General features: G+C 46.1%; 1 protein-coding gene across 3 annotated transcripts in view; it reads right to left on the reverse strand.

The window, feature by feature from the left end:
• Positions 1-256: 256 nt before the first annotated feature.
• Positions 257-17014, reverse strand: part of LOC130514852 (mitochondrial import inner membrane translocase subunit tim16-like) — a 65381-nt gene continuing 48623 nt past the window's right edge. Inside the window, exons 10-31 of one of the 3 annotated variants that reach the window (XM_057014670.1) lie at positions 7295-7349; positions 7141-7198; positions 6916-7061; positions 6734-6832; positions 6549-6653; positions 6321-6474; positions 6077-6252; positions 5894-6002; positions 5620-5706; positions 5386-5528; positions 5199-5303; positions 4969-5054; positions 4742-4883; positions 4581-4670; positions 4379-4495; positions 4161-4296; positions 3972-4063; positions 3807-3893; positions 1499-1583; positions 1193-1329; positions 883-948; positions 257-415 (exon numbers count right to left, since the gene is read on the reverse strand). In XM_057014670.1, coding sequence (XP_056870650.1) covers positions 335-415; positions 883-948; positions 1193-1329; positions 1499-1583; positions 3807-3893; positions 3972-4063; positions 4161-4296; positions 4379-4495; positions 4581-4670; positions 4742-4883; positions 4969-5054; positions 5199-5303; positions 5386-5528; positions 5620-5706; positions 5894-6002; positions 6077-6252; positions 6321-6474; positions 6549-6653; positions 6734-6832; positions 6916-7061; positions 7141-7198; positions 7295-7349 — 2356 coding nt within the window. In that variant the 3' untranslated portion in view covers positions 257-334. Of the gene's footprint in view, positions 416-882; positions 949-1192; positions 1330-1498; positions 1584-1924; positions 2061-2331; positions 3708-3806; positions 3894-3971; positions 4064-4160; positions 4297-4378; positions 4496-4580; positions 4671-4741; positions 4884-4968; positions 5055-5198; positions 5304-5385; positions 5529-5619; positions 5707-5893; positions 6003-6076; positions 6253-6320; positions 6475-6548; positions 6654-6733; positions 6833-6915; positions 7062-7140; positions 7199-7294; positions 7350-17014 lie in introns of those variants that run through there. The other 2 variants (XM_057014668.1, XM_057014669.1) reach the window with 2 other exon arrangements.

Here is a 17014-nt window from a genome sequence, read left to right on the forward strand (position 1 = left end):
TGTGTACTGGTTTGTGTCTGTTACTGTGGAAAGACCTAGTGTCTTATGTTTCATATTTCGCCAACAACATACCCTCGAAATAGAGGGACATAATATTTAACATAATTTACACTAATTAGTGGAAATATAACTCAAACCCTGTGAGGTACAACTCAACAACATCTTACATGTACAATTAAAGGGTTTATGCAATAAACCTGTTTGTGTTTCCTTCTGTGAAAGTGATATTTTCCCACAAATGCCACAAAGTCATGGCTAAAGAAAAGGAGAAGGGCTTTAATTGGGTTATAATTTACAGAGGATGGGGAGAGGAAAGAGGGCAGTCCTGCAGACTTCATGTTTCTGTTTTCTGCTGCTTTTCTTCTGGTGTCTGAATACTTAATTCCTCCTCCAGACGCTCTTTCGCCCGCACTACCTGGACACAAAGACAGCCAAAAAAGGAGGCTTGAGTCCACCCACTGAGACGCACGAGTCCTAATTTAATTTTAAGACATGACTAACGTTCACTTTGCTATGAAGAGTGATGAAAAATTTCCATTTTTCAATGACCTTCAACGACTTTGCAGTGAGATTGTTGACATTTCTTGCATCTTTACTTCTGCTTCAGCCGTCTGACACATTTACACCAAAAACATTTATCCCCTCACAGTGACAAATACCCAGAACCCCTAACTCTAACTACTAACACTTGGCAGGTGCCTCTCGGAGTTGAGGTCATTAAACAAGTTCTTAATTGAAAAGCTGGGCACTACAGGTAAATGTCCCACTGTCAACAGAAGGTTAGAAACACTTTACAGTTTAAACTTCCTGCTCTCTAGACTACAAGACAATTCAATAAATTCACAATGAGCAAATTTGAAGATAAAGTGTACCGGTACTTACTTTTGATTGCAGATAAAATGAACCGCCCACTGACTTGTCATTGACTTTAAAAAGGTGTTCGTACTTCTGAAAGGCAGAAAGTGTCCAAGTTTGAAACGGCAAAGTGAAAGGTTGAAGAAAGGACAAACTACACAGGATAAATACAGCGTTAGCTGACAGGAAGGGGACTGAATTGGAAATAACTCCCAATTATTGTCGGTGGAAGAATCAAACCAACATCGACTCACATGACAGGAGCAAACATGGAAGGATCAGGCAAACATTATGTTCCTAAAAATCTTGAGTGCAGCCGAGTGCCGACCCTCCGTACCTTCTGAATCTCCTCGGGGTCGAGTGTAGAGATGTTTAGGATCTGCTGAGCCTCTTGTAGACTCATCCCAGTGATGCTGGAGGCGGCGGCGGACTGCTGAGCTGAGCGGTTTCTGGCCTGGGCTGCTGCCTGGCTGGCTGTGGGTCACCAAATCAAACCAATCCGTTATCCAAAGCTCCCCGCTTTGGGAAAACCTCGATGCTTTTACTAAATGTCAACACGACTTGCTAGATACTAGATTCAGGGTGGATTCATTTCGTTACTGGTACATTCTACGCGGGCGGTGTCGTGTGTCATGTGTCATACCTGCAAATTCCTGTTGTAAGGCACGAGCAAATGCACGTCCCACCACCTGAGCGCCCATCACGATGATCTGGGCAAGATACTTCGCCTGCAACAGAGGCAGAACCTCAGAAAGCTGAAAATACCCGCCAAGCGAAAGAAGGAAAGAGACGGAGAACATCCAGTCTGACTATATCAACACATTCACTCAGAGATGCAAACGTGCCACAGCTGGTATTCGCGACATCAATGTCAAAGGGTTTTCCGAAGGAAATTCAAACTGAATTTGTCATTAGACATGTGCCACGTTTATTATGACAGGGGTTTGAACCCCAGAAATGGATATTTTGCTTTACGTCACGGTGTCAGGCTGGTAATGCGGATTCTACCGAGTTTCTGTCACCGTGACAGGCGATGACAACTGAAAACCAAGGTAAAGAAAGTTCTTACCATTTTAAAATATTACACAGGTCCCCGGCACAGTGTGGTAATTTTCTATTCCCAACACATGCAACCATTGAAGGTTACCGAAGGGTCAAAGTTCATGGAAGAATCAACAAGACTCCAAGATAAACCTCGAGACGCGCAGGTGTGACAGCGACACCTGCCGGTAGGAGGTGAAACTACACCATGACCATGGGTGTTCGAACATATTAAAATGACAAAGACAGTTAAGAGGTGTTTAAAGTGCTTGATTATAATTACACTGATGATTACCTCTGTAATTGTCTTAATGGTAGTTACTCTTTGTTTCTCAAACTTTATACTTAATTAGAAAAATATAAATTGGTCACTTCATTTCATGTTTTAACTCTAAACCGCTTATATTTAAAAGTAACCAAACACCAAGACAGTACTGGTGAAAAGGTGTTTATTGTTATTAAGACATTACTACAAAAACAAACCCCTAAACCGTTTTTAAGTTGAAGGGGGAAAAAAAGCAAACATTTAGTTGCTGTATAAAAATGATTTTTTTCTCTGTTTTAAAACACAATGGAATGCAAGTTATTAAATCTCCCATGTATGACAATCAATAAACACAACCACATACAGAGCACATACATCACACTAACACTGTCACCTGCAGGTATTGCGAACAACGTCCATGCATGGCTGAGGTGATGGTTTTTCAGGCCATCAGAGGTTGTAAACAAACTGGCCGGTCAGAAGCCTTGGACATGGTTACTGATATTGCTGAAGTCCTGGCTGGGAACTTGGCTGTTAGGGCCATATTAAGTTGTTAATACCCTACTGTTACATGATTACAGACAACTAGCAAACACCTGATTATATAATTTGAGAAATATCCCATAACAGTCAGAAAAATCAAAAAGAAAAGCGAAACAATCAATGCGGACTACACAAAGGCCCCTCTGGTTTGGCTTTCAATGCACCCTTATGGCAAAATATTCCCTCAATGCTTCTGCACACACACAGACACCTTGGCAATAAACAAAAGTAAAGTTGTGAATAAAAATTCCAGTTCATGACCAAACATGAGTTCTGGAGACCCTGTTGTTTCCTTGGGTTTGCTTCTTATAACAACCCCCCCCCCCCCCATCAAACAGGAAGTGGAAGATTCATGGAATTTTCACCTTTTTAAAGGTGGTTGTTATTTTCTTTTTGTATTTTACAGCCCGTGATTTAAAGTAAAACTGTGTTTACAGGCTGTCCAGCAGGGAGGAAAATGGTCCACGTTGAAAGTTAAAAAAAGAAGATAAAAACGTGTAAGTTTTGATTGATATCATGCTCACACAAGACCATATATCACCACTAAGAAACAGTATTTAGATCATTTTAAAAGATTTTCCACCGTGCAGTGACTTGGAGTGCTTATATAACACAGATTTCCTGACATTTAATATTCCACCGTGTGTTTGGCCTATTAAATCACTACAAAAAATGACTACAGTTAACCCCAGATGAATAATTGCAAAGTTTCAACAGCGAGGTTCATTTCATGCAGTTTGACACAGATACACCGACATGAGGACATCACGTTTGATTGGAAAAGGCTCAGCAGATTCTGTAATTGACGTTATTATCTGAAACAGTCGTATTTATTGTGTATTTGTTGTGTTGCACACTACAGCAGTTGAAACCGTCTTCGCTTGTGCAAATGTCTGAGATGATGGGTCCGCTCAGAGACCACGCGGGTGGCAGCGTCACAAATGGCACGTGGAACAGTCGCCTCCTTCCTCCTGCTGTGGGGACCACGGCCCCTCTAGTCATCCTTCGGAACACACCAGTAAGGAGTCTTTAGCGATGGCGGTTTTTCATAAAGGCACCAGATGTTGCAGGAACAGTGCTTCAACACGCTACGTCCACTCACCCATTCGTCCTCGTCGACCCCTTCAAACGAGTCCTGCGGTAACGGGTCGTCCATGTTCCCCAGTTTCGCCGCCATGGCGCTGAGCAGCTGCGTAGCACAGGCACAGACGATAGTCAGTGCTGAATGATGTCACATCAACCGACTAGAGCGTGTTAAGGATTTCACCTCCTCTTTCTTCTGTTCATCTGTCTTCTCCTCCAGGTAAACAGATGAGGGTAGGTACTTCCTGACTGGGGCCTCTTTAGGCGCCTCACTCACTAAAATAGGTTGAAAACACACAGAATCCACCCAGGATTTCACAGTTTGCACCATATCTCTGCCACATGATTAACACGCCCGTGTCCGTGTCTGTACCTGGTGTCATGCCTTTTGGCTTTAAGCTCATCTTTTTGTGTTGGCCGTTGGATCCAGACAACCAAGCGGAAGCAGTCAGTGCTGGCTCCCAACAAACTGATGTGTCTGGGTACAAGTCGTCCTGGAAAAATTCTTTCTGCAGACCAGGAATCACATCTGCTCAGTTAAAGCTGCGCGCTTATGATTGACGTGTCCACTGGGGGGCGGTGTTGCCTCACCTTGACCCGCGGTACTCTGAAGGCCACCGGTTCGATGGTGGACCTGGTCAGCATTAGTGCCACAGCTATCTCCACATCACGCACATTGCACTCAGTCTTGGGCAGAAAAGCCAAACCCTGAACAAAGGATAAGTGGCAAGAAGACAGAGACTTGAAGGAGACATTCTGGATGTGACAGAAGAAGAGGAAAAGAGCTCAGTACCTTGTGTGGTTCAGCAGAGCTGAAACTGCTGCAGTCCAGGAAGTACGGATCTTCAGCGACGACCTCATAAATGAGGACTCTGTTATCACCCTAGAAACACATTGAGCTCCTTAGAGGGTCACCGTCTGGAGTCTGGGTTCAAACAGATTTTAGGTCCTTACTTTTCCAGTGAGGATGACCACACTCGTGTCAGGGTCATAATATGGGATGAGAGTAGAGGGGGAGACGCCTAAGTGAGTGCTGGCTGTGGCTCCAGAGGCCAGGGAGTCGGCAGGGTACAGGTAGAGTCCCCTCTCACTGCGACTGAACGAGGAATTGTTTCACAAGTGTGGCCAGCAAGGGGAATAATATGGATGGACGACAGTAATCGAGTCACAAAAATCCTTACCTGTCAAACCCTGACACCAGCAGGTACTTTCCCTCACACACCCACACCACACGAGCTCCTCGGTGGCCCTCTGGACCTGGACCCTCCTGGCAAAAGAAAACAACCAGTTTGATTCTTTAAATAATGAAAATGCCAATATATGTTGTTTGTTTTTTTTAAAACAGAGTTCCAGGAATTTCTTATTGTGTGAGTTTATATTGTAAGTTAAATTAAACAAACCAGTTTCATACCTGCAGTGGTGCAGAGGACTTACGGGGGTCATAGATGCGGACTTTACCGTCTTTACACACCGTAGCCAGGAGTTTACCATCAGGGCTCCATGCCATGCCAAAGATCTGACGCACAAAGATGTCTCACTTCTATTAAAATCCACATTCAAATTCAGTGACTGACAGTATGGTCTGACTAATCGATCACCTGATCTTGATGTCCCGTGAGAAGCTTGACCTCCTCTCCGCTGTCCAGGTTCCACAGTCTGACTGTGAAATCGTAGGACGAGGACACCAACAGTCCGCTGGCCAGAGGATGGAACCTGATGGAGTAAATCTTTTCTGTGTGGCCTGTAAAACATCACATCGGCTGTCAATCCACTTTGTTGTTCTTATTAGAATGTGTGGGTTTTTTAAAAAAAAAAGCTGGACTCATTCCTACCTTGTAAGATGAGTTCAGGCTCCGTCAGAATCTCTTTCAGGCCTCCCTCGGGGACCCGCCACACCCGGATCTTTGCATCATCACCAGCTAAGGTGTGCAAGAAGTTATATTTGAGTTAAAGACACAATGACAAAATAAATAAGACACAAGTAAAAGAATGACATTACACATTTATGATAGGAAATTGATTTAACACAGAAGCCCATTATAACAATATTTGCTAGTGTGGCTCTACACGTATATAGTTACCTTTAAACTACTCATACACACTTACCCACAGCCAGCCGGTGCGTGTCAAAAGGGTCCCAACAGAAATCAACGGCGTTAACAGAGTTCTGGATGGTGTTGAGGGCTCCGTCAGGCAGTTTGCCAGGCTGAGAGCGCTGAGGACGGGACAAGGACACTCAAGGCGGGACCAGTTTCCAGAGTTACAAAAAGGTTTCCAGGGTGGTCTTACTTCAAAGATGGCGATCTGGCCCCCTGAGATGGCGAGGGGCACCGCCGTTCGCTGGCGGTTGACACAAAAGCCGTCACACTCGCCTGGTGTAGTGAGGTTCAGGCTGCGCAGATTCGTGATGTGTGTGTCCCGGTGCATCACCGTGCCCTGGATGTGACGGAACTTGGACGTTGGACCTGAAGGACGGAAAACTCTGGATGAGCCCTTGTTGATAACTGAAGAGGGGATGTGCGTTTGGTCGTACCCAGCAGGCCGTGGATCGCCTTGGTGCTCTGGCTTGGACTGGGGAGGAAGCCTGAGGAGAGACCTGAGGTGGAGGAAGGAGAGCGGGAGGGGGCGGCGCTGCTGCTGGGGGTGCTCAGAGGACTGCTGGAGAGCGAGCAGCCACGTGGCGCATCCTGAGATGTAGGAGAGGAATTATGGGACAGTTCCTGTGACATTATCGCTAATGGAGACTGGGATTCGCTTTTACCTCCTTGCTCCCCCTGGTGATCAGCTCTTTCTTTGCAGGTGTTATGTTTGCTGGTGGGGGCTTTGTTTTGGGCCGTTTGTCTGGGTTGAGGCTGACTTTCTCCACCTGAGGACAAATCCAGCCACACTTTCCAACTGTGTTTATACTGTGGCTGCAAGACAAAACAGGAAGTGGTCCTAATTTACCTGTTTATTCTCCCCCTGCCACCACTCCTCTGCGGACATGGCTGGAGTTGCCCCCGCTGTATCTGGGTAAAGGTCTTCATGAAACTCCTGGCCCGAATGCTGGAAGAGGCACATATGCACCATGAGAAGACCAAAGGGAGTATGTCCAGGACATCACCTGAGTTATGGGTCTTCTATCACACCTTGCGTGGGACTTGGTAACTGATCGGCACGATGCAGCTGTCGGTCAGCTGCAGCACGCGGATCACCTCACAGGCCATCACGTCCAGGGACATCTTGGGTACCATGGCGACTCCTCGGGTTGAAGTGTCTGTCAGACAGTGGCTCACTGAAAACAAAGGGAAAATAAAGGCAGAGCAGGTTTCAAAGTCTGTCAGTCAGAGAAATAAGAGCCAAACAGGCGTTACCTTGAGAGAGGAACGGCGCGGTGCTTGACACTTCGTAACAGTCAACAACCGTGTCTCCCTGTGAGACACAAATACATTTTAGAGGCCCACTTTCATGTTTCAATGCTTCCCTCAAAGTTATTTCCTAACATGAACCGTTAGTTATGGCTCTCACCATGCCAGCCACCACGAGCAGACCGGAGTCCTGATCATACAAAGGCATCAGTGTCCTGAAAACAAAGGAGGGTAGGAGATGAGAAAATTGCATCAAATTATGATCGAAGCAGGATCTTTCCATGAGGAGTTTACAAGCATCTATACAGCTGTCCACTAGGAGGCGCAATCTGCTGTATATTTCCACCTTAGCGCTGAATTTGTGTTTTGATTTTCTCACTTCTGTTGGTCAAAGAAATCCAGGTAGACAAGAGTCCCTTTCATAGGTCTTCATAGAAGGAGTAAAAGAAAGAAACAGTACCAGAAAGGATTTTTTTTACAAAAGGAATATAAACAGACACACACATTTTATTTATTGATTTTTTTCTATTTTCATTTGAGCATGACTTCATCTCGAGGGAGGTTAAAAAACAAACATTTTAATCAAACATTGCATCCATCACGCCCCCCCCCCCCCCCCCCCAATTCAGACTAAACAGTTTATAGTGGCTGTATTGTTTGAACACTATTATCATTATCTTATTATCACTTGAGCTTTAAAGCCTCAGCAATGTGTAACTACAGAAAGGACCTCCTGGATCAACCCACCCGCGTAAGGGGCTTCTGCAGTCACCTGCTTCGTAGGATTAAGAAGATTGAGTGCTGAAACTGAATGAATGGGCAACGCACGGAGAAAAGTACAAACAACTGTAGTAACCAAACCAAAAAAGGAGCGCCTAGCCGAGACAGGAAGCGCCCAGGCACAAGCGCGGGCTGATGGAGCCCCCGCGGTGAAGCCCCCCCCATGTGTGATGAGGACTGTGTGTAATGGGCCAAACCCAGAGGAGCACCGCACGGCAGCGTCCACGTTGACCGAGAACGACAGACTACTGATGTCATGCTCCAAATGGGCTCATGGAACCGCGGACACGGTTTGGGTCTCGCTGTTGTTCCTTCAGGAAAGAGTAATCGGTGTGGATGTCTTCATCAAGACGTACAATGAGAGAAAGCTGATTAACTGCATTTCCAATATGCAGAACACTTCCAAACATTTTGGACCAGAACGCCATGATTGCTGGAAACGATCAATAGTTCTGTAGACTGGACGTAATTAGGACGTCACAGCATGTCTCAGAATAACTGCAACAGGGCTGACCCCACCCACAAGAATCATGAGAACAGAAACAAGGATCTGCACGAGTCTGTTATTGACTGATCACCCACTGGTGATGATTCTCTGTTGGCAACTGTGGAGCTCCACCGGACTGAAGTGGACCCATACTCTTGGTAAGATGACCTCTTGTCAATCTGTTTCCTCAAACCTCCTTTTATTCTCGCATCTCTTAAAGGGGTCAAAGCCCCCCTCCGATTCCAGGCGGAGGGATTCAGCGAGGGGTGGCCACAGCGTGTTCTTATGTCGGACTCGGTCTGTAGGGAGTCTCTGAACACCTCCATTCCCACAGCACTACCGTCAGCGCTACCTCTCTCCCTTTCCGTTCCTACCCCCCACCCCCCACCTAGCCCCCGGCTTAATCCTGACTATTCCTCCAATTTGCCACGATTTTCTCTGCGGCCTTATCTCACCGTTTCTCACAGTAAAACACTCAAACAGCCACATAATAGGAGCGGAGCTTTATCAGTGATAATGGCCTCTGTTTACTGTCGCTTTCACGCTCCACCTCACCACGAGCCCATTTTCCCACACATATGTGCATGTGTGCGCATATGTGAGCACCCAGATGTGCTATTGATGCAGCCTAAATGCCGTATGGGCACATTCCCTCTGTGAGAGTGTGCTATAAGGGTTAATTTATTTTGGGGACAGATCTCAATCACATGGGCTGACCACGAACGGAAAGGAAAACTCTTACAGGCTCCATTCATTTCATCCTGTCAGCACATGTGTGATGGAATGGATACAGCCGGGGACGACAATCCCAACATGACCCTGTTCTGCTGTTGGGTGCGGAACTATAACAGGTTCAACCACACTTACACACACCGACCAGGTATCATATATCCGTTATTGCATCATATTTTCTGCGATATCCAGCGTTCTGCTCTATCAGTAACATAACAGGAACGCAAATCTGCAGCCGCTCAGATCTCAACACCTTTCCAGCTGTCCCAGCACTCTGTGACGGATCGTCCCGTGTCTCGGTAATCCCGTGGGATTTAGCTTGTCATTGCTGGGTATACACAGACCTAAGGGCTGCGTCCCGCCCCTGTTTGCCACCCCCTCCCAAGCAGAACCAAATGCACATTAAGAATGACCTTCCCTTTTTGACAGCAGCCTTCAGCACCAGCAGATGTGACGCTTACATTACTCTGGTTGAACGTGCATCTGTGAGCGTGTATGAATGGATTCAATTCAGCTCAGGTACGCTTATGAAAACGTGTTGTCATTCGATAATGAAAAAGATAGCAAAAATCAGCGGAATAACTGACTAATGGGGCCCAGATGAACGGATAAGAGGATAATGAAATGCGCTGAGTGCATGTGGTTTGTGAACTCTGCAGACTGTGTTGGAAAGAAAACGGAGCAAAACTGTCCAGTCATCACAAATACGAGAGCCATAAACTGATTCAAACCCTTCAATGTTGAAATGCAAGTGCACTGCGACCTGAAACTCTATATATACTTAAATAAAACAAATGCGCGCAATAAACCATGCTACATACTTGCGCGAGCATGAACTGTGATAGCATCGGGCGCAGACAGCGGTGCATTATCCACAGGATATATGTGGAGTTAATGAAATCAGCCTGCAGGGGTTTAAGGTTATTATGAGTCTGAGCTCTGCCCAGATCGGTATCAATCAAAGGGACCTTTCTCTGTCGCAGGACGTGAAGCCGGAGGTCTTACAGTTAAAAACACGCCAGAGAGCTCCGGCCGACGGGTAAGAGCAGGTCCTGGAGGGACGAGAGAGAGAGCGAAGAACAGAGACAAAGCAAGCAGTTGTTCCACTGGCCATATTTCACAGGGTAACAGGACACAACGATATGATAAGACTTCTTCTCTTTTTTTCTTTGTCTTCCAAAGTCATTGGAATTGATGTAATTAAAGAGCAGTGGAGACTCTAACGTTTGTTGTTATGATGAATGCAAAGCTAGAATCACACGAGCTCTCTTCTCTTTTAACTTCAGCCTCTTGCGCTCCGTCATCTGTCCGTCCTCTTTAATCAGACCCCTGTTATATCAGTCCTGGCTGGGGGGTGGGTGACTGAGTGGTGAGGTGGTATCTGAGGGCGAAGGGTCTGCTGACATTATCAGCTCCACCCGGCCCCTGAAGACTGCAGCTCTGAAGCTTGTCCAGGTGTCCTGTCCCCCGATCCCAAAAGCGCCGTATCTGCTCGCTGGTCTACACTAAAACCAGAGCTGCTTTGGTAAATATTGATAATATCTGATAATTGCACAAGGTCCCATGGAACAACGCGGTTGTTACAGGACCCTTGCATCAACACGTCAGCTACCGCTGACCACCGAATAAAAAAATGCGGCTTTCGGGGCCAAAAACCTCAAAACTGAACACTAATAAACGTCTGCTTATTTTCTGGGCGTCATCATGTAATTTGACACTGGAAAAAATACAAATGTATGCAATTTAAGTCATTATTTAACGGCTACTGATTGTGAAATCATCACCATGCGGATACTGGACATAACCGATATCCTTGGCATGCATCCCCTAAAAATATCAAATGAATGCTGCTGACGTTCATTCTTTAGGGAACCATGAGAACATCTTTAGCAACACTTGAGGTAGTGCGCAAGCGACCGAGGAGCAGAACAAGCACCAGTGGAATCTCCACGGCAACCGCACCAGCATTACAATTGATGTTTATATAGAGGAAAACAAATCTAAGCACATTTTAAACTCATCTACAGCAAATGTGCTCAGACACAGCTGTGGCCATTAATATGGCCGTTGTGTAAAATAGCGGCACTAAAATAAGTCAATAAAAAAGTTCGGTATGTTGAACGCTCCATCAGTAACTGGGTTTTTACAAGCGTGTCGTTTGAGTTCATAACCTGATGACAACGGTTCACACGACCGTCATATTATCCATATGCTTCCATCTCCTGGTCATCATTAACATATTCTCTCTGACTGGGATACGAGTCCCGAGTGACGGAGTCAGACTCAGCTAATGGCTTTATGCACACTTCCACCACAGGCCCAGTGGTGTTCACAATGGGAGGAGTGGTGCGGAATAATCCGCTGCTGATTAAATAAGGTTCATAACGGAACGACCGTGGAGCCGCGGCAGCGTCTCCGGGATGGTAAATCCCTGATCGGTGGGGTTGCGGAAATATGTGCGAGAACAGCGGAGGAATTCTTTCTGAAGGAAAGGAAAGGAAAAAAAGGCAAAGCATGTGGTCTCCCTCCTTTTAAATGGACATAATAATCTTGGAGTTAAATGCATCGTGATTACATTTTCAACCTGCGCTCGTCGTGCACAAACGTTTCCAGTTCTATAGTAGATGTGGAGGCAGAGCAGCCGAGTCTGAGGCAGGGTCACACGGAGGGTAGCTGACAAAGGACGAACGCCGCATCGCAAATTCATTCGACTGTCCTCATTTAAAACCGTCCCAGTCCGTCTCATTCGCACGAGATGAGCAAACTCTCAGCACTGCTTCGCTCTCCTGTTTGTTTCTGAACAGCAGGAAGTGGAAAAAGTGACATCTGAACTCTTCTGGAGCCCCAGTTTACACCTGTGACACCCTCTTACAGTGGCTTTAACTGTGAGAATAGTAAACTAATACGACACACTAAATCCTAAAAGCATTACGGTCTTTTGCATTGTAAACCAATATCTTGTTCTTTGTGCTGTGCAGAAAGAGTTTAGGGATCAGGACAGCGGTGAGTATTATTAAATGTCTTACTGAGCCTTGGCTTGAAAGCCAAGATAATATATTAAAGACACACAATGGAAACTACTAGATTCTTATAAAACCTTAAAGGTTAAAATGCGGCTCTCCTGGGATGATACTGAATGGATGATATAGACCATAATAAGCTCAAGGATCCTCCGCTGCAGGTGTTTAAATCCATCTGTGAGTGGCCTCCTGCTGAGCAGCCAACTGTTTTAGAGGACACTTTCTTAGCTGTAGGTGAATGTGTGTACTCCTGAGTGTGTGTGTGTGTGTGTGTATTTAATAAATGTTCCGGGTCTGCCTGCCTCCGGTAGCCAGTTCATTAGAAGGGAATTAAAGCTGACGCGCTGCGTTCCTGGGAGGGGAAGAAAAGCCAGGATTGTTGGCGAAGGGGCCAGTTGTGGCCACATCTGAGCCTTGGTGACGAGGCCCCTGGATAGGCTGCCAAACCTGCTGCACTCCCACTCTTCACACACACACACACACACACACATGCACACACACATACACACACTTAATTAAAATCAACTGCTCTGCAGTGACCCCCTCTAACAGTCCCAAACTCTTTCAACTCCACAGCCACATGGATATTCAGCAGAAAATGCGAAGGCTTCAGCAGTAATTACTGTTAATTTGCTTGAGCGCTATCTTCAGTGAACAAAGCAAACACGCTCTGCCCCGCGCGAATGCGCACGTTCCAGGAAGCAGACGTTTGCATCCAGCTAATTTGCAGTGAAGATTTTCTGAGAAGCACGCTTGCAGCTGCCCGCGCGCACGATCACACACACATTTTCTAACACACACAGTGCTTCTTGTTGTGAATCAGACACAGTGTCCACAGTGAATGCATGGTAAAGTCATCCAGGATGAGCTGGGACCCGGGTCACAGGCCGTAAAAGCTGCTCCACACTCAGCGCTGAGTGAGGCTGGGCTAACGGGGTTGTTTTAGGATGTGGGTGGGCACGGGGGGGTGAGAGCACCACTGGGGGGCATAAATCTTTGAAATGCACGTGATTAGAAAGTGTACGTCTGGCCGTGGTTGGGCTGCCACAGGAAGAGGAGCGTTCCACGTTAACCCCGGGGATGACCATTAAGTGACCTGTCGGCGGGGGCCTGGGAACCAGTTGGCACCAGTGACTGACTTGGAGCAGAAGAGAAAAGGGAAGCGCTGGAGCAGACGACAGACGGAGAAGAGGTGAAGGCTTCGACCACGGTGACCCTCCCCGTTGTCACGTCCCCAGAAGGAAGTTAAAAACTCTAAACACACGTGATTCTGAAGGAGCAAATACACTGTTAAATAGGAATTAGAGTGTGTTCATAACACAGAGGCTCTGGAGGAACTGACCTGTGATGTCAAACCAGCTGAAATTTCCTTACGGACGTATTTGGCAAGCACTGCTCGATCTTTGAGCGATGACACCGCTGAGTGGCATGAGTGAGCGCACGTGTGTGTCGAGTTAGAATTATTGAGACTGTTAGACTCATAAAACCCCACGATTTACTGACACAAGGCATCGTTCTATAACATTGGATGGTCTTTATATTTGAGTGTGTGTGTGTGTGTGTGTGTGTGTGTGCGTGCGTGCGCAAATGGGGGGGAAAGAAAAATAAAGAGAAATATAAACCCTGAAAAGTGTTTTTGGGGACCTAGTTTTTCCATTCCTCACCCACTAAGGTAGAAAAACATTCTTCAGGTGTTCGGCAGAGTGCCTTCCTCCCATCATATTTACACATGTTTTGACTGCACAGCGTCTTCCAGTTCAACTCTGTCGAGTCTATCTGTCTCGTCTATTGGCCTGTGGCGAATCAGGTGATCTAACATATCTGTCTGAGACACACACACACACACTCTCTCTCACACCCACACACACACACACACACACAAACCCCTCCACAGTGGCTGCCACTATGTGTCCATGCTTGCTCTTTCTGGTCTGGCAAAGCACATCTTTATCACCCGTATCCCCCACACTGATCCCTCTCATATCTTAAAGGCCCAGACTTCGTTACAGTTGGATTAAAATCATTCATCACATAATTTAGAGATTCAAAAGAGGATTCTTTGTTTGGGAGAAATGCTGAATCACACTAAATTTAGTCAAGATAAATTTCCATCCCCCCAAATGATGTCACAAAGGAGATCTCAACAAACCCTAAAGAGTGAGCATTAGGGAAAATGACAAGATCCTCCAGTAAAAATATCCCATAATGACCACAGAGTAGGTGTAGCAGTCTGTAAATTATTGCAACTTCATACTCTGCCTGTGGGGCCCCGGGCTTGGGCTGCTTGTCTCCCTCTTCTGTCCTGGGAGTAGAGACTCTGCACGAATGTCTGTTGCACTGTTAGCAGGTCCAAAGCACTCTGAGTAAATCATGGTTTTTAATGACCAAAGCCCGGACACGTACAGTGAAAACCAATAAAACCCTCACAGAACGCAGCAGATTTACAATAGGAAAGACTTAAGGATGGAAAAAAAGAAAAAAACAGGGAGAGGAGTTAGAGATAAGATCACTATCACAGCGGGGTAATAAATCACAGCCGATGCCAATCTCTTTACATATGTATGTGTAAGTGTGGAGAATACTAAAATACTAATACAAGATTTGTCTGGGGGGGATTTGGGGCAGAAAACTGCAAAATGAAACTGCTGCAGAGCCTTAAACTGGTGAGCTGCACTGAGTATCACAAAAACATCCATTTCTCTGTGGAGCTAAACCACATTTTGTGACCATACATACAGACGAACCTCGGCTAACACAAAGTTTAGTATTCCAGTCATACAACACCAACGTCTAAATAAATTATGAGTACGATTGGAGAAGGAATACATGTGGACAGGTCACACGCGTTATTCCCTCACACACCAACACAGAGAGGTCAGCAGTCATGAACCTGATGTTCATGTTTTTGAACTGGAGGAGGAAACTGGAGAACCTGGAGAATCCCACCCAGGCCCCAGAGAACATGTTCAAAACATCTTCCCATTCCATAAATGTCAAAGTCGTTTCTGCTTATCAGTGCAGTGTATGTCACAGATGAAGGGGGGGCTGTGATCTCTAGTGCATGACTGTTTGTAGTTCACTGTGCAGAGTCGAATTACTCGCTGATTATCTGGAGAAAGTTTAAAAAGAAAAATCAGGGCTCAAAAAGGTCATAACACGAGGAGAGGCTTATCAACAACTGGCATGCTGTAATAGGGCAATACATGTAAAGATGTAATAAATGCAAAGATAGAATGCAAATATGAATTATTCAGCCGACCTGATGTAACCTGCTGCGCACGGATACATGAGTAGCAACAGCGTCGCTAAAAGATTAAACATTAACAATCCAACTGATTCAAAATGGGATCTAATGAAAACAGGCATTCTTCCTCGTGCAGTAGACAAATGTCTTCAAGGACGTGAATCTTGGTGAAGGACCCATGACAATCACGTGAAAATGCCACTTGTGAATGACCCCTGAGCTAACGGGGCAGAGGGAGGTCACCGCGCACGCCCGTCCTCATCCCAGAGTCATTTCTTTGGATCTCTGGAGCTCTTTTCTACTGGAACCCTTCACACAACTTTCATGGAGGGATTTGCTTTGATTCAGCCCGATGTTTGTGCCTCCGCGATTGTTTATGCGCCGGATTCTTCTCTCCGCGAGGCGACACGTGCGATCGTGGATCATCTGGGTCTGATGCACGCGGTGGCCAGCTGTGCCGTCCACCTCGTCTCTCCCGTTGCTGAGAAGCGCCACTGGAGGGAACTACGCTCTGACCTCTCCGACCACCCAAAATTCTGCGTTCCTTAAAAGTTTTAATTCAATCTTAAACCTTCCAGTGAGAAATAAAGGGGCCAATTTGAAAAAACTGTGGTTACTTCAGCCAGTCTACGGCTTCCTAAACAATAGGATGAAAACGTGCACTCGATCCCAGTGATGCGAGAGGTTCCATACGAGAGGTTCCTCCAGAGATGACAGGTTTATGAGAAGCAGATTGACTTATAATAGGGCAAAGTGTTGTGAGAGAACAGGCAGGAAGAGTCAACATTTCACTTTTATCTCAGCTGTGAGATGTCACTGTGTGTGTGTGTGTGTGTGTGTGTGTGTTTTGTTGCACTGAACTTCTGCTTTATTATTATGGATCCAGTTCCCACAGGAGAACCTACTGTGGATTGTTTCCTTCAGCTCTCTCTCCCTCTCACCCTTCCATGGATGCTCAGAAGAAAGGCACCCTCATCCCATGAGGGGGTTCTGGACGGGTCTCCACACACACCGCTGTCAGAGCGAGTTTAGGTGTGACGGGCGAGACGTGATGGTGGGAGGGGGATGCACACACAAAACACACACACATTACATATGCAGATACACTAAACAGTAACAAAGGACACTTTCCAACCTCACTTTCTAAGGAAGGGAGGCTGGCTGATCATTCCCAGGCTGTCCAAACAGCAAATGGCCTCCCTCTAGGTACGCTAATTAACTGTGATATTGCAAAAAATCCATCCATCCATCCATCCATCCATCCTCTCCGGGGTCGGGTCGCGGGGGCAGCAGTCTAAGAAGAGAAGCCCAGACTTCCCTCTCCCCAGCTACTTGCAAAAAATATGACTAACAATGTATATTTCTGTTCCACTGAAATTAAGTCATATCAAGGAGGAACCCCTGCCATAAAGTTATGAACCGTAAACACCCAGCAAACATTCTAAGGTTCTACATAGAATCCTTCATCTTTCCAAATCTGGATGTTTACAGAATACCCGGGATGGGGGGGTAATTATATTTCTCAATTTAGCTCAGTTTTGAATCCCGCAGCAGCTGGTCTCTTGGACCATCACACACTGGTTCCTGGAGAAAAACTATCCCAATTTGTCAAAGATT

Source organism: Takifugu flavidus, chromosome 18, assembly GCF_003711565.1.
Source record: "Takifugu flavidus isolate HTHZ2018 chromosome 18, ASM371156v2, whole genome shotgun sequence".
NCBI lineage: Eukaryota > Metazoa > Chordata > Actinopteri > Tetraodontiformes > Tetraodontidae > Takifugu > Takifugu flavidus.